The sequence below is a fragment of the Epinephelus lanceolatus genome, chromosome 5 (assembly GCF_041903045.1).
Source record: "Epinephelus lanceolatus isolate andai-2023 chromosome 5, ASM4190304v1, whole genome shotgun sequence".
Taxonomy (NCBI): Eukaryota; Metazoa; Chordata; class Actinopteri; order Perciformes; family Serranidae; genus Epinephelus; species Epinephelus lanceolatus.
Window position 1 is genome coordinate 44,692,639 of NC_135738.1, and position 23,583 is coordinate 44,716,221.

The 23,583-nt window shown below is 40.2% G+C and overlaps 1 protein-coding gene across 2 annotated transcripts in view; it reads left to right on the top strand.

Annotated features, from left to right (window-relative positions):
- ric8a (RIC8 guanine nucleotide exchange factor A) overlaps window positions 1-22,717 on the top strand; it is a 36,563-nt gene extending 13,846 nt beyond the window's left edge. For both annotated transcript variants that reach the window (XM_033635220.2, XM_033635221.2), the window contains 12 exons: window positions 2,984-3,197; window positions 5,415-5,569; window positions 5,676-5,756; window positions 6,392-6,491; window positions 6,784-6,971; window positions 8,904-8,998; window positions 9,092-9,242; window positions 10,298-10,393; window positions 10,522-10,666; window positions 11,127-11,271; window positions 16,054-16,173; window positions 19,010-22,717. In XM_033635220.2, the coding sequence (XP_033491111.1) occupies window positions 2,984-3,197; window positions 5,415-5,569; window positions 5,676-5,756; window positions 6,392-6,491; window positions 6,784-6,971; window positions 8,904-8,998; window positions 9,092-9,242; window positions 10,298-10,393; window positions 10,522-10,666; window positions 11,127-11,271; window positions 16,054-16,173; window positions 19,010-19,151 (1,632 nt within the window). In that variant the 3' untranslated portion in view covers window positions 19,152-22,717. The remainder of the gene's footprint in view (window positions 1-2,983; window positions 3,198-5,414; window positions 5,570-5,675; window positions 5,757-6,391; window positions 6,492-6,783; window positions 6,972-8,903; window positions 8,999-9,091; window positions 9,243-10,297; window positions 10,394-10,521; window positions 10,667-11,126; window positions 11,272-16,053; window positions 16,174-19,009) is intronic.
- The last annotated feature ends 866 nt before the right edge of the window (window positions 22,718-23,583 follow it).

Consider the following 23,583-nt stretch of genomic DNA (forward strand, 5'->3'; position numbering starts at 1 on the left):
CTAATTCTATGTATGACCACAGCTCAGTGAAGCTGTATAGATGGAGGGGATGGAGGAGTCAGGCCACAGGGACTGACACAGGAGAAGAGAATCAGGGTGGGAACAAACTCATTCAGCTCCCCAGAGAGTTGTTGTGAAAGGAGAGACAAACAGGGAGAGAAAGCTAAAGACAGAGAGAGAAAAATGAATTGAAGGTGTGATCGTAGTCATGTAGCTATACCTCCATCTCACCTCTACAGTACTAGAGAAAGTTTTGTAGACTGCACAGAGGCAAAAAAGAAAGGTATGTTAATTCAGGGTCGAGTGCAGGTGCAGCTTATGTGAAGTTGCGTGTCTTCATGATCCAACAGACATGTGCACACATTGGGCGTACACCTGTACACAGATTGTAGGAAGATATTATGCAAGACAGCTTAGCAGACGTATTTATCAGGGCCTGTTTTAGCTGCCTGCATATGGTCACTACATTAGCCAGAAGACCTAAGTGACTTTGAAAAGGTTTGAATTGTCCCTTCGCTGTCAGGGTCACTGCTACGTTTACAAGAACAGGAATGTTCACACTGTTATTGGTGAAACATCTCTGCTATGTAAAACTCTTATTGTATGTAATACTGAGACAGGCAGCTGCTTAAATCCAGCTTTCTTTATATTGTTGCAAAGAAACTGCCAGCCAAATGCACCAACAGTGAGTGCACTGCTCCTGCTGTAGAGGAGGACACTTCAGCAGAGACAAATTACGCATTATGTTTGATGTCACATGGTCTCACAAGGTATGTTAATGCCAATGCATTAGTCATCAAAGAATAACTGCTATAAATAATAATTGACTTTCATTACTTTCTCTTCTGGGTAATCACTAACCATAATGTACCATTTTAGAGTGGTTAATAGGAGTTGTCAGTTTATGTCATGATACAAATGTATGAAACTGCTGTTACCTTTCCCTAGATTCTGCAGCACAGTAGTAATATTGTGCTGTTGAATTCAGTGTTGAATGTAGCCTTTAGAATCTGTTGAGCAGTTGAAGCTGTAACCTGGTTAAAGCTGGGGTAGGTGGTTTTGTTTTGGTGTCACTGGGCAAAAATCCCATTATAAGTTTTAAACAGAGTGCATAGCATAGCATAAATGGACTCAAAGGACACTAGATTTCTGCACCTCCTTTTAGCTCTGTTTTTAGGCTTCAGAAAATCTAGCCCATGACATTCCCATTGGCTGTTGTACACATCTAGACACGTGCATGTCCCTTCAGATTGTGAAAGCCTGATTCAATGATGGAGAATCCCACAGAGTAAGAGGGTATTCCAGAATTGGGAAAAACTGCCTACACTGCACCACACTGACTACACAAGCAACCTAAAATAGGAGGATGGACTCATCTAAAACAGGGTCTGACAACAATTGAAACAAAAAAAATGTGTCAAAACTGGTGAAGTATTTCAGAGGTTGGACAGAAAATTTTGCTAATAGTTTAGCTTTCTGCTAGCCAAAGCCAAAGGCTCACGACTGTGGCTTCAAGTTCATGTTTATGTAACTAATATCAGCTAGAGCCTTGAATTACAGCAGTTTGTTCGCCTAACTCCCTGCCGCCACAGACCACCTCGCTGCTAGGAGAGTGGGCAGCAGCTCCAGAGAGAGACCCCCAGTCAGCGGCCACAGCAACCAGAATCCAGCCAGTACAAACACCAGCTGGAGGGGACCAGACAGCCTGACTCCCCGCCAGATCAGCAAACAACCTGTTGCTGGTGATATACCTGTTGCTCTCAATGGCTACCAGCCTGCTGTGACACCAGCTCTGGGGGCTTTAGGGTGACCCAATTTAAGCCATTACAACCACTAAGCAGAGATCTAGACTCTGGAGCTGCCGCCTGCTCTCCTCCAGGCCAGTCCACAGCGGCAGGGAGCAAGGTGGAGGGACTGTGGGGTAGCTTGCCACAAATTCTTGTCTCATTTGTGGTCTGATAAACAGAGAGAGAGCATGGAAAGCAGGGGCTAAGTGAATGAGCTGCAGGCAACTCTACAATGAAATAAGATTAAAGAAATTTATGTAGGCTGTGGGAAACATGGATGGCATGGTGGTGCAGTGGTTAGCAATGTTGCCTCACAGCAAGAGGTGACAACAGCTGGTTTGAATCAGGGATGGGGGGTTCGAACCCTGGCGTGGGAAGTGGGAGGGGCTTATGACAGAGAGGGGAGAGCTGCAGAGGAGGGTGTACTGTGTTTTCATATTCTACCTTTTTTTTTTTTAAATTTTTTTTGCCTTTTCCAAATATCTGCTTACCACAGCTTTAATCTGTCATTTATTATCTTGTCATTGAATGCTACAGGTAGTGAGTGAAATATATATTGATTTGAATCTTATAAGCAAATGAATACCTAAATGTGAAAAATAATCCCAACAGAATACTTAAATGCATGAAATATTTTACTTTTAAAACTATGTATGTGGTCTAAATTCCACTATTTCAAATTTCAGTTAGTTTCAAATTTTGGAATTTCAAAAACTTACAAAATATATTTTAGGTTTTACAAGTTCAGAAAATCCAAGTTACCAATATTCAGAATCTATATTCAATGAGCTCAATGAGCTCGATCTGAAAATTCAAGTTAAGTCCACTCCCTGTTGTTCTGGTTAAACACACTCCAGATGTAAAAATTATATCTGGAGTGTGTTTAACAGTCGGTACCTCAGCATGGTGAGAATATATGCACTGTATATACTATAATGTTTTTGAAATGTCACAACCTATAGGTCCTAGTAGAAACCAAGTGGAAAGTCAAAAGAGAAGTATGAACCTGAAAATGAGCAAAATATGAGACCTTTAAAATTGACAATTGAATTTTTTTAAGTGGGAAATGAAGACCACATAAATTCAGATATATGGTTAAAGTAAATTTCCAAATTAGGTTACTTATATTTACTTATAAGATTCAAACCTTTAATATAAATATTATTATAACCTGATGTGTTTGTTGTGTGACGCAGCTTCTGGGGGAGTTGGTGCTCAGTTACCTAAACAGGGAGTTGCAGCCTTCCTGTCAGCTGGCCTGTCTAGAAACAGTTAGGATCTTGTCCAGAGACAAACACTGCCTGGATCCCTTCATCAGCCGCTCTGCCATGGCCACACTCGCCCGCTATGCCGGCATTGCCGTGTGCAGTGCTGCCACACCCACCCACAGCCAGCTGGTGGAGGGCCAAGGTAATTTTTGACAACTTTCCCAGGTGTCTCCAAGGTTTTAGATTCAAAGGCTTCTATCCTGGTGCTCCTGTTTTGTTGCTTCTCCTATGAAACTCCCGTAAATCCCCTGACACCTAAAGGAATAAAAAAATGTTAATAAATTTAAATAAACAAGCAAGAACTTGAATGGGATGCAGTCAAAATTACTGATATTAATTACATCTGTGTTTTTTCTGATACCATTTTAAAGGCCTATACTAGCACTAAGAGTTATTCAGAGCACAAAAAGAAGGCTTTTTCGCACAAAAGGATAACTTGAAACAGCCAACATTTCTATTATTACTAAAACTATTGTACTTGCCATAGTAATTGCTGAGATCTGGGAACACAAGGATGTCATTAAAAAATAAGTCAGAAACACAACCAGTCAGATGATCAGATAGTTTGGAAACAAACCTCCAGATTAGACACATTTACTTGAAGGTGAACAGTAAAATTATTACTCAAACCAGGATGCAATAAATATCCTCTGTAGTTTAAAGGCCTACTTGCTGCTTTAACTTTGACCCACTGAACTTACTGTAGTTGTGGTCATACAGTTTTCCTGTTCAGTGAGGGATTATTAGCAACATTTCAGGTGCTCTCACTTTTAGTTTGGCCTAAAAAAACAGGTTTATAATATGGATTAATTGTTGGCTTGTTTCCAACCTTTGTGTCTGTCTGACTGCTTGTGTTTGTTGACCTGACACATTATTCCCAGATGAGAGCGATTCATTTGCGATGACAGGCGAAAATGAACGAACAGATCTTTTAAACAACTCTGTCTGGTATGTATCAAATCAGCCTGTGGAACATCTGCGTGCTCCTGAATCTCTGATTAGTTATTGCAGGGTACTGTTCAGCCTGCCTGCAACGAGAACCGATTTAATCTGACGTGAATGAGCTTTCATGAGCTTTAAGTTGTAATGTGTGTTTTTTTGCTCAGCATTTAAACAACACGTTGATAACAAAGAGCAAAGGAAACGGATCAGATTATTCTGACACCACATGAATGCCGCATAAGGCTGTGGAGGTAGTTGGGACATCTGCTTCTAGCCCCTGAAAGAACGATCAATTGTTGGTTAGAGACATTTCTGAAACATCCTATTGAGCTTACATAGAACTACCTCAGTACAAGTGGGATGCTGAATCAATGCATCAAAATTAATATTTTATCTTCATTAAACTTTTACATAATGACTTGTAATGCCCTGAAGAGAAGTTTTGTGGGGCGGGCAGCGCTAGCTGTCAAATGTGCATGTACGTCAGTGGAGTGTCATAGGTCAAAGGTCAAGGTCACTATGACCTTGTCTGTCATTCTCATGCACCCGATATCTCAAGAACCCTGTGTGGGAAATTCTTCAAATTTGGCACAAATATTCACTTCAACTCAACAATGAACTGATGAGATTTTGATGGTCAAGGTCACTGTGACCTTGCATCTGTCTCATTCTTGTAAACACGATTTCTTAAGAACATCTTCAGGGAATTTATTCAAATTTGACACAAACATCCACTTGGACTAAAAAATAAACTTATGAGAATTTTGTGGTGGAAGGTCAAAGGTTAAGGTCAGTGTGAAAAATATACCAATACCAAATATGTTTTTAGCCAAGACTCAAGAATTCATATGCTAATTATGACAAAACTTCACACAAATGTCTAATAGGTTAAAATAATGAAGTGATGACATTTTACATCTAAAAGCTCAAAGTCAGCCTCACTGTGACATCATAATGTTCTGCATAAAATGTTTTTTTTGGCCATTATACAATGTCATATGTAAGAAACAGAGGGCGGACTATTTGGTCACACTCATCTTGAGTGCCCACCTTAAACTGTGGGGATTGTATAGATCCTCTGTGCTGTTGCGGGTAAAATGTGTGAAGCATCCATGTTTTCACAGACATGGATGTAAACTGTAAGAGAAACTTGACACGTGCGTGGAGGGATACAGCCACGGGGCAATAATTAAAGTTCACCCATGACAAGTTTTGCTGAGTGTGCTGTTCACAATTCTTTGGGGTTCATGTAGAAAATGTTTCACAACAAGAGATTTAGGGAGTCATTTACGTGCATGACAGTGCAGCTCACTTTTATTTTGGAGTTACAACAAAAACAAACAAAAAATCTATAAAGAGATGAATTACAGATAGAAGCAGCTTGATTTATCTTTTGTCCCATTCTTTCTCTTCCTAGTGGAGGGTGAGGAAGGAGAGGGGGAAGAGGCAGCAGAAGTATCCAGTGAGGAGGTGGAGAAAGCCTCCCCTCCCTCAGAAAACTCTGACCAGGAAGTGATTGTTGAGGCTCTCAAGTCCATCTGTAACATCCTGCTACACAACGAGCCAGGACAGGTCTGCTGTGTGTCTCATCATACCTACGTTTACATGAATCCCTCAGATTATCAAATGTTATTTGGTTGGTGCTAATTTATAAAATGGATGGATGGATGGATGGCAGGTGGTAGCAGCAGACCTACAGCTGATAAAGGGTGTCTCAGAGAGGCTGAAGCAGTGTTATGATCCCACCTGGAACCACGAGGTATGGACTTCAGTACAGATAAATGTTTTAATGTGGCTGTCAAATGATAAGAGTTAACCCGCCAAAGGTTAGGGGAAGATACAAAGTCTCTGTCTGTGTCCGTCACATGAGATCTGTTTTTCATCATTCTTGTACCGTACCAGTTGAATCAGCAGAGTGGGCATTTAATGAGTAAGTCAAAACATCCTGTCTTGTGCTTGAACTGAGTCTTAACTTTTAAATTTTTAACCACCATGTCTGACTTGACTTAACATAATCATAGAAACAACACATGTATCTTTGCTACTGGAAATTAGTTAAATATAAAATATAAATCTAGAATATATGATTTTTTTTTAAAGATTCAGTGGGCCTTTTTGGTACAAATACCAAAAAATGATATAATATACATATATATAATATATATAATATACAAAAAATAAAAAAAACAACATGATTATGTCCTTCCTCAGTGAGGTATTAAAAAATTCATTTTTTGGTAAGCGCTCAGTGCCTGCTTTTGGTACTTTACAGTTTTTGATACTCTGTGCAACACATTTGTAGCAAATAAGTATGAGTAGACATTGGCCGCACTCTGAGACAGAAAAAGCAGATAGAGAGTGAATACATCTCCTACACGTCTGCTCTCTGTCCAGGTGCGATTCTTTGACTTGCGCCTCACCTTCCTGCTGACAGCCCTGAGAGTGGATGTCCGGGTACAGCTAGCTCAGGAGCTTCATGGCATCAGGCTACTAGGTAACTGATTTCCTGTCGAACCAGTCAAACTACTGACTGGGGAAACTTTCTAGATTCCTAGTCCCCAGGGTATCCAATGCTAAGAGGCAACTCACCTTCCAGGTCACCAGTGTCTGTAACGCCAGGACATTCCAAGGTGCAGCAACTCAGGATAAATCTATAACGATGTATGAAAAATAATTAAATAAAACTAGGCATTTACAAGAAGCAAATGATTTTATAAACAGATGGTGCTATTGTACTACATTATAGAGCATAAGCTGTTAACTTCCTGTCCCCGTGTATATTCAAGGTAACCAGTTGGATGCCACTCTGGGTCTGTGTTGGCCGGATACATTGGAGACAGCAAGGTCAGGGTTTGAGGACGCCCCCCCTGAACAGCTGCCCCCACTGAGCCGGCAGCAGACAGAACTAGCCATGGAAATACTGAAAATACTCTTCAACATCACATTTGACACAGCCAAACGCAAGGTCGATGAGGTACTGAAGAAAATGACACGTTAGGGGAGTTTTCTGTGGTAGTTTAGCCATGTTGTAATCAATATTATACTAATAACTGTGAATCTTGTTGTCAAAAGTCAGTGATTATATTAGTTCATCTAAAATCCACATACTGTAGGTTAAAACAGAATTACTCATTTTGTCTGTTTACTTTGTGTATCAACTCTTCAGGATACGCAGCAGTCTTATTTCAGTTTGGCAGGCGTCAGCTGTTTAAAAAAGCTGCTTAAAGCAATTATATCACATTTGCTCCAGGGGTTAGTACATCAGGCAACTGTATCCTCTTTCTGTAGAACACACTGGATGTGATTTACAAACATCATGATTTAACGATGTGGCCAGAGTCTATAGTCTACAGTTTACAGCCTTCCCTCAGCTGTGCTTACGCTAGTAGTGCTTTGTTCACCACCTGAGGTAAATGTGCTAATATATTTCAATCCAGATGCTGCTGCCCACTGACAGTAACAGTAACTTTCTGCTCTATAACAGCTATTTTTTTCATTGTTAAAAAAATCACTCCTACTAAACATAGATGCCTCATTTTCAGTTTAACAACTGTGGTAACTGGAAACTTTCAGCCAAATGCTTATGTGTTGGCTTCCATTAACTCATGTAAGTGGTTAGTGTAGATAATGAACAGATGAGTATGATATTTGAAATTGATCAAAGTAAAATTGAAAGCTTTTACGAAGACACCTACATGTTCTGTTCGTGGTTTTAACAGCTGTTATCACTATGATCAACCCTGACACATTCGGCTGAGAGTCAAGAGTTTACACTCACCTGTTAAACCAAAACACTAGACACCATTATGCATGTTCTGTTTGTGATGCTGACTGAATGATGTTTACTTTGTGGTCACGGCCCAAGGTAGAGTGGCCGATGTTATATTTCACAATAACCCCACATTGATAGATTAAGTTAATTTATTCTGTGGGACCACAGCAGTCTTAATTTAGCTGATGGCACTTGTTTTAGTATCATTTTTTTCCAAAGTTGAAGTTTGCCACTTCTGTTAGTGCACCTGAGAACTGCACAAGGTCCTCCAGATGTTGTCAAAAGTAACATCGAATAGAAAGTAGAAGTAGAAAATTGTACACTTCTTAGGACAGCTTGCATTCAAACATGTGCGTATTTTAGAGAGACACTGAAGTAATGGTGACTTGTTTACCTCCCATAGTTCCCGGATTCATCTATAGTAACAGTAATTCCATGCCACTTAGCTCTTAACAAAAACTACAACTGAGGCTGATTTGAATGTCTTTAGTTTTGCAGGTATTTGGTCATAAAGTAAAGAATTGGACAAATTGAAACAAACCTGATGATGGCGCTAGATGAAAAGTCAGAGAGTCACAAAGTTATTAAAATTCATCTTGGGGGGGACATGAATGTCTCAATCAAGTTATGTGCCAATTCATCAAGCAGAGTTTTAGATATTAAACTGGATAAATGAAAATCTTGACCTGTTGGTGCTGCGAGAGGAAACTGTAGGGGATCCCTGAAGTCGGTAGAATTTACCTTTTGGAAATCTGAAATAGTTTTAACCTAATTTCATGGTGATCCATCAAATAGTTATAGAGAAATATCACTTCAAACCAGAAATATCAATTTTGTGGTGGCACTACATGAAAAGTCAGGGGAATGATGAAGTCCCTGCAGCTCCTGTTTCTTGAGACAATTCAGTCTGGTCCAAATTGTGCTGAACATGTTTACGCTGTCCTTTGGAAGATATGTTCTGCAATGCAAGACACATTTCCTTGTTTTTAATATCAGAAAACAAACAGAACCTTCCTCGGTCAGTTTCCTCAGCTTGTTACACACAAGCAAATATACAGAATATACACACATTTACGACAATGAAGGCTCTTACAGGAGACATGAACTATGTGATTGTTTTGTCTGTGTGTGAAGGAAGACGCAGCAGAGTACAGACATTTGGGAGCCATACTGAGACACTGTCTAATGAGCCATGCAGACGGGGAGGAGCGGACCGAGGAGTTCCACAGGTAGGACAACACACATCTCAATGTACACTTGTTTTTCTGTTCATTGATTCATGCAGTCATTGCTTTTACTTTCCCTCCCCCTCTTTTTCTCAGCCATACTGTTAACTTGCTAGGCAACCTCCCTTTGCCCTGTTTGGATGTACTGTTGATGCCCAAAGTGCAACAAGGCTCCATTGAGTACATGGGGGTCAACATGGATGCTGTCAACATGCTGCTGGAATACATGGAAAAAAGACTTGACCGGGTAAGACAAGACTCTGTGTGTAAGTTGATTACCTCAGTGATATAATAATAAGTGAAAAGGCATGAATTATAACCTGAATTACACGAAACAATAGTTTTAAATTATACTAGATTAATATTGATATAACATTTATTTAGTTAAATTATATTTATTGCTTATTTTCTGGGAGGTAATCTTTGTTACAAGGAGTTAAAAGGGATATTTTGCTAATTTTCAACCAGCTTTGTATCATAACAATGTGGGTAGTATGTGCAAGTGCACTACGTTCAATCTTGCTAGCACCTAGCTCTCCCTGCTCATCTGCCAGCAAAAATCTGTCCCAAACCAACTTGCATTACGTCACCCACCAGCAGGAGCATTTATTGGTCTGGAGCTGCTTAGGACATTTGTAGTTGCAGTTGTAGGCTTTCTATCTCTTGCACGCAAGCAAATGCCACAGCCCTTTTTCTCTGTTTTCTCTGCTCATGTAGCACCAGTCTCAAAAGTATTTGTGTCTTTCTGCTGTATAGACAGCCAAATTTTAAGAAAAGACTATCTTTCCAGCAGTGACATTTTCCCTTAAATGATGAATAAGTTTCCATGTGTAAAAGGTTTTTGTAAGTGTACTTTTAAATGAGTTTTTACAAATACAACTGGTTGTTTTATTATTACACTAATATTAAGTGCACCAGTAGAAAGACTAGATGGACCATGTTCCCAACAGTCAGGTGTGGGGGAAAAAAGCTAATTGCATTTATATTGTACATAAAGGATAATCCCAGCTTTGTAGGTCTTCTTTGATGTAGTTTGGGTCATCAGTTCAATCAGTAACAACAACATGGTGTTCGCAACAGAATCTGGCTGGAGATCAAACCGTCAGACAGGTTATAAAAAAACATCAACCATCACAGACCAGCTTCCTGCTTCAATTAATAATGTGTTCATATCATGCATATTTCAAAATAAAGTTGTGATTAATTATATTACCTTCAAATTACGCACAATGTATGTCCCCATATTTTACATGAATGGATGATTGCGGTCCAGCTGATAGGATGTATTTATTTTGTCTCCAGGGACATAAGCTGAAGGAGACCCTTCTCCCATCACTGACCTTGCTGACTGAGAGTGCCCGAATCCACAGAGAGACCAGGAAGTTCCTCAGGTCAAAGGTCAGTACTGGGCTGAGGAGGAGAATCCTTTATTAAAAGATGTTGATGTTTTGATGACTCGGGTATCCGTGTGTGTGTGTGTGTGTGTGTGTGTGTGTGTGTGTGTGTGTGTGTGTGTGTGTGTTTAGGTGCTGCCCCCACTGCGTGATGTGAAGAACAGACCAGAGGTGGGCAATACTCTGAGGAACAAACTAGTCCGTATTATGACACACATTGACACTGACGTCAAGGACTGTGCTGCCGAATTCCTTTTTGTTCTCTGCAAAGAAAGTGGTGAGGGAAATTCCTGTTTGTTGATATGTTTCAATCATTTATGGCAAGTTTTGTGTTACTGATTGTAAGCCCATGGCTCACTAAGACATTAACCATCTGGACTGATCAATTATACACACATCATTTTAAAACTACCAATGGTGAAACAAATATGTATGTGACTTTAACGACGGTCCGATTGGATCACTGACCAGTGATCAGACAGCAAGAGATTCCTTATAACAAAAGAGCATTTCTTAATCTGCTCAGTAGTTAAAAATATCTGTCTTTACTGAAAATCTTGGCTAGTGCTGCTTGAACGGTCATGATGGCTGAGGTAAAGATCTAAATTGAATAAGTTTATGGCTCCAACCACAGACTTGGGGAACTGGTTTTGTTGACATTGTGTCAATGTACTGGTGTCTTTTAATGTGTTCAGATATTGCCATATTAACAGTAATATGTTCTATGCTCTATCCAGTTTCCAGGTTCATTAAGTACACTGGATATGGTAATGCTGCAGGTCTGCTGGCTGCCAGAGGACTGCTCAGGGGGGGCAGAGACTCCGGGATCTACTCTGAAGATGAAGACTCTGAGACAGAGGAGTACAGAGAGGCCAAGGCCCAGTCAGTACCACCACAACGCTGTGTCACCTGAACTCAGTATCTCATGTAGTGTGTTTCATTGCACCCCTTACAGAAATGATATTGTGCAGCTTTAACCAGTGAATTTGACAGACTGACAGAGTAGTTCTTCCGCTTTCCACCAATATCACCAGGCAGTAAGGGTGGAAATCAATATTATCACAATACTTAGGTCACAATATGATATCATTGCAATATTGCAATTGCTGAGTATTGCAATAAAATATATTGAGATATATTACCTTTTTTTCCCAACTGCAAATTATTTCCCCAAAGGAAAACTTTGTCAACATCAGTTTGACCTCATAAGATAAATTTTTCAGTCTATTTATTTGACTTTAATAATTTTTATTGCAGTATAATGTGATGTAAAGCAGACAGACTGACCCACACCATCATAAAACTTGTCAGAAATGCTGCATACACCTGACAAACTTAACTGTTGGCAGATTTAACGCCCTCTGCAAGGCCAGATTAAGCATGTGAGCGAAACACTTCACATGCAGATATCGCAGACTGAATAGCAACACCCATGTCAGAAGCGCTGTCTGTTACAACCACAATCCCTCATTCTTGTGCTGTATTTTGCAGGAGGTCTGCAGTGTTTGCTTCAGTGTGACTTTCATGTACTGCTCTAGTTTGGAGAATGTGCAACAGCAGTCACCAGTTCTCTGTAAGATAATGTGCCGTTATAGTCACATATGAATCCACTGACCTTGAACCTTGACCTTGAAGTCCAGGTGTCACAAGTTAATGCCACCCTTCCTGCTGTAAATAAATAGTCGTAAAATCCTCCTAATATGTCACAGAGACTAAGGAATAATGTCCATATAACATACTGATCTCACCAACAACAATAGTACAGCCAGAATATTCGCATTTAAAAAATTGTTTTACAGTCCGCAAATCATGTTTATGTTTTGAATTTGTGTTTTGGCCTGTTGCGCCACCCACCGCCGTCTACCAGTCACACAGTCAGTAGAGTCTCAGCATCAGTTACAGTTACGACTGAGCTACAGCAGCACGGCAAGCAGCATTAGCAGTGTCCCGGTACACAGCATTAGCAGCCGGCCCCTCATGAGCTGTATTCTGGCAGCAGCGTTAGCAACAGAGAAGCTGGACTTGCTTGAATGGTCCGCTGGAAAACCGAAGATCAAGGACGCGGCGACGCAGCCCTGCCACGGCAGCCGCCTGTGGGCAAACAAATCAGTCTCCAGCATGCCGCTGTCCAGCAACCTCGAATCTGTAGGGGAGGGGGGGGCCAACATGACTCGCGGCAGTATTTTGAATTTGAGTGCAGTAACCGTTTTGGCCACATTCTTACATACAGCGCCTTTAACTTTATGCTTCACTTCTCTGAAGAGCTTGGGTATGGCTGTTGTCAGTGAAAAAACGTCAGGACGGAGTCAGGTACCTGGGTTCTAGTGTTTTTAGTATATAACAAAAGCCTTCATTTTCAACAGTGCTGTATGGATGCAGATCTTTGCACATGAAGTAGGTGATGGATTATTGTGATGGTTATTTTCTTCACCCTCTCAGAGTTGGATGGCAGTTTTTGTCAAGCTAAGTGTGTCCAGTGTTGGTCGATTTTTCAGCAGACCGGCTTTAGCGTTAGCTTGGCCATTAGCGGCTAATCCTTTCTCTGGATGGTGGAGTGTGAGGTGAGCCCTCATGTTTGTAGTATTCCTAGAGTATTTTATTCTCTTATGAGACTGCTTGCAAATTACATGTCATATCCAAGTCCTTCTTTCCCTTTATTTAAGAAAATCCAAAATAAGTCCAGACGTTTGATTTAAATGGCACATTTCTGATTTCTTTATCTGGTGCCTCCATCTTTGTTCTGATGAACTTCCTGCCAAATGCTGCTGACTAAGACCTCTGCTTATTCTAGCACCAAAAGCTGTATTAAAATCTGTATTTGCAAAAATGAATAATGTATATCATAAAAGGTCACAATACTATGCTGTATTGATTCTTTCCCCCACACCTAGCAGGCAGCAGGCCAAGTAATGTAGCTCAGACAGCCTACAGGTCTTTCTGCAGTATCTCAAGGTATTCTCAGACTAGATAGGATAGAAAGCCCTCCAACATGTTGTGGGTAATAACCAGAATACCTCCATAGGGAGGCATCCAGGAGGCATCCTGGTTAGAGTTCTAAACCAGCTCAACTGGATCCAAAGGAGCAGCAGTTCTTCAGCTACTCTTGGTTACCTACCTTATCTCTAATCTCTGACAACAGCCACCCTGAAGCTTATTAAGGCCATTCCTATGTGAAATGTTGCTCTTTCCATCACTAACCCAAGCATCATAGGTATGTGTAAGGTATGCAGTAGAAAGTAAAGTCAGTGGTAAATCTAGAGCTCAGGCTTTGCTCTCTCTGCATGACCAATTCATGCTGAGAATATGGACACAGCTCTTGGAGGAACATGGTCATCAGCCTTCTCTAGGCTACAGCCATACTAATTTGTTGTGGTATTAAAACTCTTAACTATTGCTACGTGTACGCCAAGCATTGCAGACCCCATTTTAATTTGAGAACTCCAGGGTTGTGTTTTAGTCTGGGTGGAAACTGAGACTTTAGAAAACGATGACCTAGATGCTCACGTTGGCTTCTCGTTTAGGTCTTATCAGTCACAGCTTGTCAAGTGATTTTATCCTTCTTGTGTGGTACTCTTTTCCCATAGTCATGGCTTCCTCTGGCAATGGATAATACTCCTTGTACTGCTCTGATATGTCATGAAATTTGCTTCGTAACAGCTCCCAATCTGTTTTTCCACCACCTCGACCAACATGCTCACATTACTTTCAGTAACAGTTCCATCTTGTCGCCTGTGCTAGCCATTCACTGTATGAAGAGGTGGACAACATAACAACACTCCCTGCTGTACAGAAATGAAGCCAAAATATCCCTGCACTATCACCTTGTGCTGGTGACGTCATTTAGAGTCTGAAGGGCAGCAGTCTCTGTGGTATCAAATTCGCACCCATGCCTTCATCTGACCAATCCCGAGCAGCACCATTAATCACGAGCACACCAATTTTCACACACAGCTGTCAATCACGATGTCACATCCCCTTTTTATAGCATCAAATAAGTAATTTGAACCAAACTTATCAGAAAAATGAACACTTGAACATTCAGCACTGTGGTAAGAACTACCTAAAATGACAGAAATCATCTTTGGAAAAAAAAATTATTTGACGTGTAACTGGATCTTTGATTTTGGCCCATGTTCCATCCACTAACATGGAGCCAAACGCCAGCGGGCGATCAAGGTGTTTCGCTTCAATTTTGGGGCCAACTGCAGTTAGACAGTCTGCTTTCTGTTTACGCCGGTGCATGCCTTAGTGTGTGTAAATGGTCATGTTTTCAGGTGTGTTTGTATGGACAGAAAATGGTGCTAAAACGCAGTTTTAAAAAATAAACATATTTGTGACGATGTGACCTAAGTCCACAAAGCAAACTCCCATGATCTCTCCAGTATCCTTTCTGTTCCAATATTCCATGACCCTGGGCTAACCAAGCCTGAAAAGGCCACTACTTCTTTAGGATTCTTCCATGGCAGTAACTTCTGACCCTCGGGGCACAACTACAAGAGGCTGCCTCTGCAATGGAGGCTTTATACTTGGCCCAATCAGATCCAATGTAATCAATCTCTCTGAGAAAACAGAAAAAAAAATCCTCAGCAGGTGGGAGTTGAAAATTTTACAGACAGTACCTCACATTTGGCTTTATCAGGTCCTTTTATCAGCTTCAGATTGTGATTGGCTGACTGGTCTTCTCCTGTCCAAGACATAGGGTTTCAGATCTGATGATAAAGCAGCAACTAGATCATCATCTTAAGTGTTTTGGTACTCAGAATGAGTAACCTTATACTAAAGAGTTGTGTTTATTATAGATAATCCGTATCTTCTAATGGATTCCAATAGAAACACCATGCTGGTTCAGAACAATCCAGCCATTCCTCCCAGTCAGCCAGCTGCAGGTTTCTCTATTGTTGCCCAAATGAATGCTGCCTCCCCATATCACATGATCTTCACTGGCAGATGGAATCTGTCCAATTGTCTTATGTCTAAATGTCCCTGTTTTCCTTCATTCTAAGGACTTCTCTTCCATGCTGGCTTAAAAGTTTAGTTTCATACTTCAGTCATGACCTGAGGAAGATCTTGGGATATGATCAAAAGCTCTGGAACAGCTGCAGTATTTTTCAACCTGGACCCTATTTTCCCATATTTTAGTGTCAAAGTGATTCATGGGGACAAAAATTTTTGAAATTGGTCCAATATTGAGTGAGTTGGCCGCAGCTGCAGTGTTGAAACAGGCTGCTGTGTAATCCCTACGGGCACTTGTGCACTGTCAATGTATTTCCACTAACAGTGCTTGTTTTTGTCACTGACATGCTCAGATTGTTATTAGTGTCTGACAACATTAGAGAGATGACCCTACAGAGAAATGGTTTTCTTTACCAATAGCTTTTCTGTTGTTTGTTAGTATGTTTAACTGAGTCTCGCCTAAGGAGAAGTTTTTTTTAAATCAGCTTAAAATTCAGCCCTTTTTTAGGTAACACAGCTACACTTTATGTACTCCAGCACAATAAACTCTTCCCAGCACTCCTCTTTCCAGCTTTCACTAACTTTCCACCATTGTTTTCCTGCAACAAGTCACCACCAATTTCAGAACGAGACTTCTCCCCTCTTTGGACACAAAACAGACCGGAATTTCTGTTTCTCTGACATTTCTCTCCATCTCTCTTTCTTCTTCAGTATAAACCCAATAACAGGAGTTGTAGAAGAGGATCAGCCCAATCCCATGGAGGGAATGACAGAGGAGCAGAAGGAAATTGAAGCCATGAAGCTGGTCAACATGTTTGACAAACTGTCAAGGTCTATAAAAGCAGGACCCACACACACATGCACGCACACGCACACACACACACACGCACACACACACACACACACACACACACACACGAGGTGGAATGGTGGAACATATCAATGTTCATGCTCACTAGTACCTCAGACTAGTGCCTAACAAGACCTCTGCAATCTTACACCTCTTCCATAGACATAGAATAGTTACACAGGCATCATACACATGTGGCGTAGGTGATGTGTGTTTAATTTAGGTAAAGTGTTAATACATTAACACCTGTGCCACACCCATGCTACAAGTTATGGTGTATGCACATTTACGCCACACCAACACTACACCTGACAAAGAAAATTCACATGTCACATGTAGGAGCAGGTGTGGTGTTGAGTAAAGCTCCAATGATAAGGTGTGCTGCACTATGGACTGTCTGACACTAAACCTAACAGTCTGAAAGTAGAGTGTTTCTAGTTTGATGTAGAGGCAGGCGTGGCATTTCAGTGCAGGGTTGAGTAAAGCTGATGCTGGCAGGTGAGAAGCACTATGAGGCCAGACCATGTAACACTCCCACCTAATCCCTTGATAGACTCTTCTGGGAAGGCTGTATTTATCCAAAGAGAGAGAGAGAGAAATAGATTGACAGTTCATTTTGCACCCTGTGTGTAAATATTACAGGTATATGTTGATTTTATTATGTAATATGTAGGAGTAATGATGTGATAAATAGTTATTAATGGTTGGGGGATAAAAAGAATAAAAGCATTTATTTGATAGATGAGCCATGTGTTAGATTGTGAATCATAGTTGATAAAACAACAATACTAAAACAATATGAAACAATACACATGTGGCTGTTTCTCCTTACTTAATGTTGGACCTACATTGTAAATATTATGCATTTGTCAGCCAGCTGGCGCCATGAGGGGACTTTATGTTTCAGTATAGCAGTTAGGGCTGCTGTTGTTTCGGGACCATGGACAGCACTGAGAGAGAGAGTGCTGTGATTAACCAGTGGCAGTTCTAGCACAGTTGGTTCCTTAGGTGATAAAAATAAGATAAAAATACTAAATGCTTCTTTGAAATCAAGAATCTATTAAAAAAATACCAATGAACTTGTTTAGAAGACTAAACAATAAATAATATCTGACATTGTAAAATAATAATAAAACGTACAAATTTACTTTCTAATTGAATCAGGGATGCATTGATTTTGAAATACTGGGCTGATAGTGATACCAGTGTTTAAAAAAAGAATCGCACCAATAGCTGATACTGATGTTTTTATATTGGTGTTTTGACATTTGTTTTTCTTTTGTTCCAGGTTAACACAAAAATCTACACTATAAAAAAAGTAAATGAACACTTTTAAAGTCATTCAGTCCTTCATTACACTTCCTTAGAATGAGCACAAATTTAATAATACACATTTATGAAACAACCTTTTGCTTTAACCTTCTTTTACATTAAAAACATCTTTAAAAAGATTAGCAAAAAGCATTTTTACTATGTATCATACATCATAATTCGCTCTCTAATATCTTTTTTATAGTGCTGTGAAAACATCAACACATTTCTTGGTCAAACAGCTGGATTTATTGAAGTGTCCCCACCAAAAACTACATTCTACAAGATTACATTGAACACATCATGAGAATGTTATAATTTATCTTGAACAAATTTTTACTGAGTAGAGCTTGAACGCTTCACAATGTTAATTGATGCAACCTCCATGAGCTGTTGGTTGCAGCCACTGGCTGCTCAGAGGAAACAATAACCAGCTCTTCGCCTTCTGATTTCATGTTCTTTCTCTCCACATCCACTGCTCTCAGTAGTGTAGTGGTAGTTGAGTTTTTGTGGTTTTGACATGTTGACCATACAGCGTAGCTGGGAGGGGGGTTGAGGGGCAGCAGGAACCCAGAAAAAAAGGCCTCTCTCTTATTTACTAGGCTCTGCTATGTAGTTGTGTTGTTGTGGCCTTATGTAATATTTCAAAATAATAGTTGTAAAAAAATAGTAAAAGATAAACCATTTGATTTTTTTCTCTTCCCCTATTTGTGGTGCCCCCCATGGAAGACGGCACCTTTAGGATTCACCTATACTGCCTATGCCACAGGCTGGCACTGTGATTAACAAATGCATTCTTTGATTTTGAAACAGTAGGCTTATGCTGTTGTTATTTAGTCTTTCTGAGGCTATTGTGTGGTTTAATAAATTATTGTATGAGTTAAAATGTAAGCTATGCAAGTATAAGATGTAAAATGTTGCAGGCATAACACTGCCCATGGCCCCATCCTGCCCGCTGTCCCATGTAAACAATCGTCATTTCGGCTCTGTGACTACCTCCTCCACCAGCTGAAAGGCGAGATAACTCTGTCCCCCCATTCCAGAATTGTAGCTTTTATGCAGAATGGTGAGGCAGATTAACAGCTTAAAAATTCCTGCCTTAAAGGGGCTTAGATGGAGTGCAAGTTAGGCAGGCAGATCCATGTTTGAGGTACTGGTGTGCATGTATTTAGATTTTTTCCAACCCCCATACACACACACACACACACACACACACAATCACACATGCAACACACGAGGTCAGTTTGCAGAGATCCACAGCACATTTAGCTGTAATGATGAATTAAATTCAAAATTGTTGTCTTTCACAATAGAAAAACTTAGAGTAGCTTGATTTGAGTTTTGATTTGATTTTATGCATATGTGTATCTGTCAGTTTGTTATAACTTGAAATGATAAAGAATACATAGAAAGAAATGATAACCGGAGGCATGTGGTGGCAATACTCAACTCAGTCTGTACTCATACATGCACACATTATTACATTTGAACCATTTCTCCCCGCAGGACCAATTTGATCCAGCCCATGCAGCTCGGTATGGATGGAAAGATGAGAGAGATTGCTCCAGAAGATCTGCACAAACTGGCCCACAATCCCTTATTCCAGCCAGAAGAGCCAGCTCATTCAGACAGTGAAGATGAGGCTTAGTGACCACGGAGACATAGAGGTGGAAACAGATTCAATTCCTGAGACAGCCGTCATTATTACAGATATTCACGTCACACAGTCCAACCTGTTCCTGTTTACGTATTCTGATGGGAGGTGAATTATGGAAAGTTGGGATTTGTTTAGTCAAAGTGAAAACAAAGCACAGAGTACATGGAAGGCAACTTAAAGGACCCTTTATGAGTTATTCTGTTGACTTACAAATCACCAGTGTTTTACTGCTCACCACTTTCCAAAGAGAACTGTCACTTTGTAGACGAGTTTCCTTCCACTCAGACATTTGTCTCAGTTTATTTCAGTACACTATGAAAACCAACTTGCTTTGGGGTGCTGTAGAGCACTGCCAACACCAGACAGAGTAAAGGTAAATATTAAAACAGATGTTTACACCTCTTTACACTAGGACATCAAATCTGCACAAATAGGAACATTTCCAGTGAGCTTGGCTGTTTAATTGTTCATTCATGGATGGTTCATGTAGAGCTGGAGGGTTGACATGTGACACTGGCTATGTTTACATGCTACACTAATATTCCACTAATATTCCGATTTGACAATATTCTGTATTTGTTGGATTTTGTAAATTGCATATTCCACACTAAGCCTTTTTCTGAATTTTGCATTTTCTGATTAAGACATGTCCAACATGTCTAATGTCCACTTGAGGCTGGCTCCAGAAGCCAGTCAGTCCCCATAGACTCCCATGCTAAATTGCCCAACTTAACAGCAGAAATAAATATATTTACAGCCTGGTACAACAAACAGTTAGGTCTCCTTAGCTCATATCAACATGCTCCTTAGCTCATATCATGACAGCTGTACAGGGGGTGAATCTTTTTTATAACTCATCCATTTACATTTTGTTTAAGCCCAACTTATGCATATTTTAGAGCAGGGCCACTTGAGCTTGCTGTCTGCAAGGCGTTGCAGCCCTCTGTAAGTCAGATCCAGAGTGATGTCAAGGTCCCTACGGCCATTATTACATACAGTCTGTGATTTACAGTTGGATATGTGTGTTGTCATGGCTACATTTGACACAAACCAACTCACCAACAGTTTGCAAGGTTGGTGTAGAGAAGAAAGAGAAGAAAAGCCCACATTTCTGGTCGGAACAACTTTTAAACGTTATGGAAGACTTGGATATCAACAGGTTTTTGAAAATGTACAAATAATGCAATGGCAGCCTTTTCATAAAGGTGGCTTAAGGAATAAAAGGGAGGCTGTGTTTGCATGGTCCAACAAGTCCACCACCAGTAGGAAACTTAGAAAAGAAATCCTATTTTGATGCAGAGAAGCAAAATGGCACAAGCTGCTCCAGTCGTTACACTTTCCTACATTTTGACATGATAAACAACATGTTAGGGCATGTTACTCTGAGTACAATAGATAAAACAGTACAACAGATAAAAAGGGATATTAGTGGAATATTCATTTTCATTAGCCATTTAAACAGTTTAGTGGGAATATTGTCATTTTTGGAATGAGGCCAGAACCCGAACATTTTGTACATGTAAATGTAGTGAGTGTTCCTTTGGATAAACTGTAGTATCTGCAGCCAGTTTGTCTATGCAAGTTGATTTTCATATTATAATGAGACAACATGAAAACTAATGTCTGTCTGAAAGGTGGAGAATTAGTCTAAAAACTGAAAATGGTCAGGTAATCAAACAGAGGTACAACACAGCACTGTTGGTTTTGTTTTTGTAAAGCTCCCAGCTGGCCACCAGCATTCTTAGATTACAGTATTTGGTTATATTTAGGTTGACTTTGGGTGACCAAAAGTCAGTGTCAGGACAACATTTATTCTGTGTGTTTCTTTCTATCATTCTGTGTCCCCTCTCTAAATTCGCAGGTTTTTGGGGGTCAGTGAACACAGGGCATGCAGAACTCTACATGAGTTCCTTTTGTCCTCAGCTGCACTTTGTGATTCGCGGGATAAATAATTGATCTATCAGTTCGTTCAGAGCTGATCAGGTCAGATTTATGTATGAGAGGAGCAGCTGCTGCAAGTGAATGCATTTGGACCCAGCAGAATGAATGGTTAAGTTTCATTTTCAATGTGCCTGCTGTTGTGCTGCTCAGTCTCTGCCCCAAGTATGCTCTGTACTATGACAATGTGGTGCTGTAAATAACCAGATGGTTTATATATTCCTACAGCACTCTTAATCAACGGTCCAGATCCAAAAATAGAAAATCTATTTGTGGTGGCAGATGTTTTTATCATGGCGGGCCGCCATAAATAAATGAATATTCGGGAAACCGTGTTGTTAACATCCACACAACGTGAAATTCTAATGTCATCAGACATTTAAAGTATCATCAACCTGATTTTCATTCCAACCAAAATTTAACGTCCGTCTGACATCATATTAAAGTCCGGTGCCAGACTTTAATGGGATCAGTAATGAGTTACACTACACACACACACACACACACATACACACACAGAATGCTGTAGCCATTGTGTTGACAATCCCTGGTTCCAGAACAAATCAGCACCTCTTTGACACAAAACCTTAACCTCATACACTTCACATACCCATTTTCCACCAAATTAGCTCTGGTTGTTGAACTGGTTCCTATAGGATTCTTGAAGCCTCGGTGCTCTCTTGCAAACCAGCCTGCGTTTCTACCAGTTTTTTCAGAGCCATTGTAATCAAGAATGTGTCATCAACAAAGCTGTGGTGAAGAAGGGGTAACAGAGGTGGTGTGTTTGTTTGGTTACATGCATGTTTAAAAGGACTCACTAATGGTGCACATGAAAGTATGTAAAGTATATCATACAGTTGGCATAACACAAACTACATACACAGCTAACTGAGATCACACAGCACCTTCTACCTGATACCCAAACCAATCCAAACATATCAACCCAGACAATTTGGACTTGATTAGCTGAGGCTGCGAGGTCTCCAACTTTGAGACTTAAAGCACAGAGGTAAATGGAATTTGGTTTGTAATCTGCAAAGCTTTGAACATGACATTTGAAAATCTGAATTGTCCAAAAACACCATCCAATTTACTGTAACTCAGGATAATCCACAGACCTCACTATCAGCAGGTTGCATTTAAAACAGTTTACGGCAGAAACGAGTTCTGTGTTCACAGCTAAAACTATACTCTCTGTTTCTGTTTGAGGTTGAACATTTCTACAGTGTGTTGGAGCTCTTCATGATGGGATTAAGATATGTGTCATTTCTGCTTTGAATGAGAGCAGAGGAAATTGTATGAAAGCTAGCCAAAGAGCTGTTCTTCACTTTCTGTGACTATGGAAACAATTGTATTTTTGAGAAGAAAAAAAAAAAACCTAATGAATTTTAGATGCCTGTTGTTTTTCATAAAGCCCTTCAGAGGTTTTATTTTTAGAAGTGAAATGTGAAACTGCAGACAGATAAGTTATAATTTAAAGATGAGATACTCTCGTGCAAACAAAGAGTCCAGATTCTAAAACACGATATATATATTAAATGTATACTCCTTTATATTATTGTATAGCTGCCAACTCTCTTGTGGACTATAAGATATATTAAATGTGTTTAAATGGCAGAGTTGTCTGATGTGTTATTTTCGGTGCAGTTATTGTGCTAATGTGGATGAAACATCATCAGTGTTTTGGATGTAGTGAGAACCACTGACAGTTTAGCTGAATCCAAATGTCCACCCTCTGGACTTGACTTAGCCCTTGAGGGCCTCAGTCGTACATACTGTGATGTGTTCACTGGCATTATGGAAAGTCTGCAAGAGCAGAGACTGCAAGCCACTGATAGACAGGCCTCAAGTCTGTTTTACTGGTTGCCATGGGAACTTTTGAGCAACAACTACAGTCACATACACAGTGATTGCTGCTGTATTATTACTCATGCAAGTTGATGTATATTGTCTGCTACTCTGTCCCTGCAGACAACAAGATATAAATCCCATGTATAGGTGTTTTTGTGACTGAACAAAGTACATTTGTATACAACACACAGGCTACACCATAGCACATTCAAATAAAGTGTATTCAATGTCTGCATGTCGAGATTGTGCCCTCAGGTCAGATCCAACCCTTGGTGTCCATAATCTCTATGACCAAATACATCTAAAACGGGAGCGTGTGTCTGCAAGAACACTGAAAGATGCTTCGCTTGGACACATTTTCAAATCAGGTGATGAGAACAGCAGAGGAGAGAGAGTTTTTAATTAAGTTTTAGCACCTGTCTGCTGCTTCCTTTCCCTCCCTCCCCATCTCCTCCCACATGACTGTTTTGTTCCCTGCTGTTCCTTAAAAATAGAGCTGAGCAGAAACAGAGGGTTAATTACTGTACAGTATTCAGCCTTGAGCCCATCCTATGGTATCCCAGTTATCCTCTTACCAGCCTCTTGAAAGCTAAGTTCCAGCTTGAATCTGCATCTGCTGTCAGCAAGATGACTG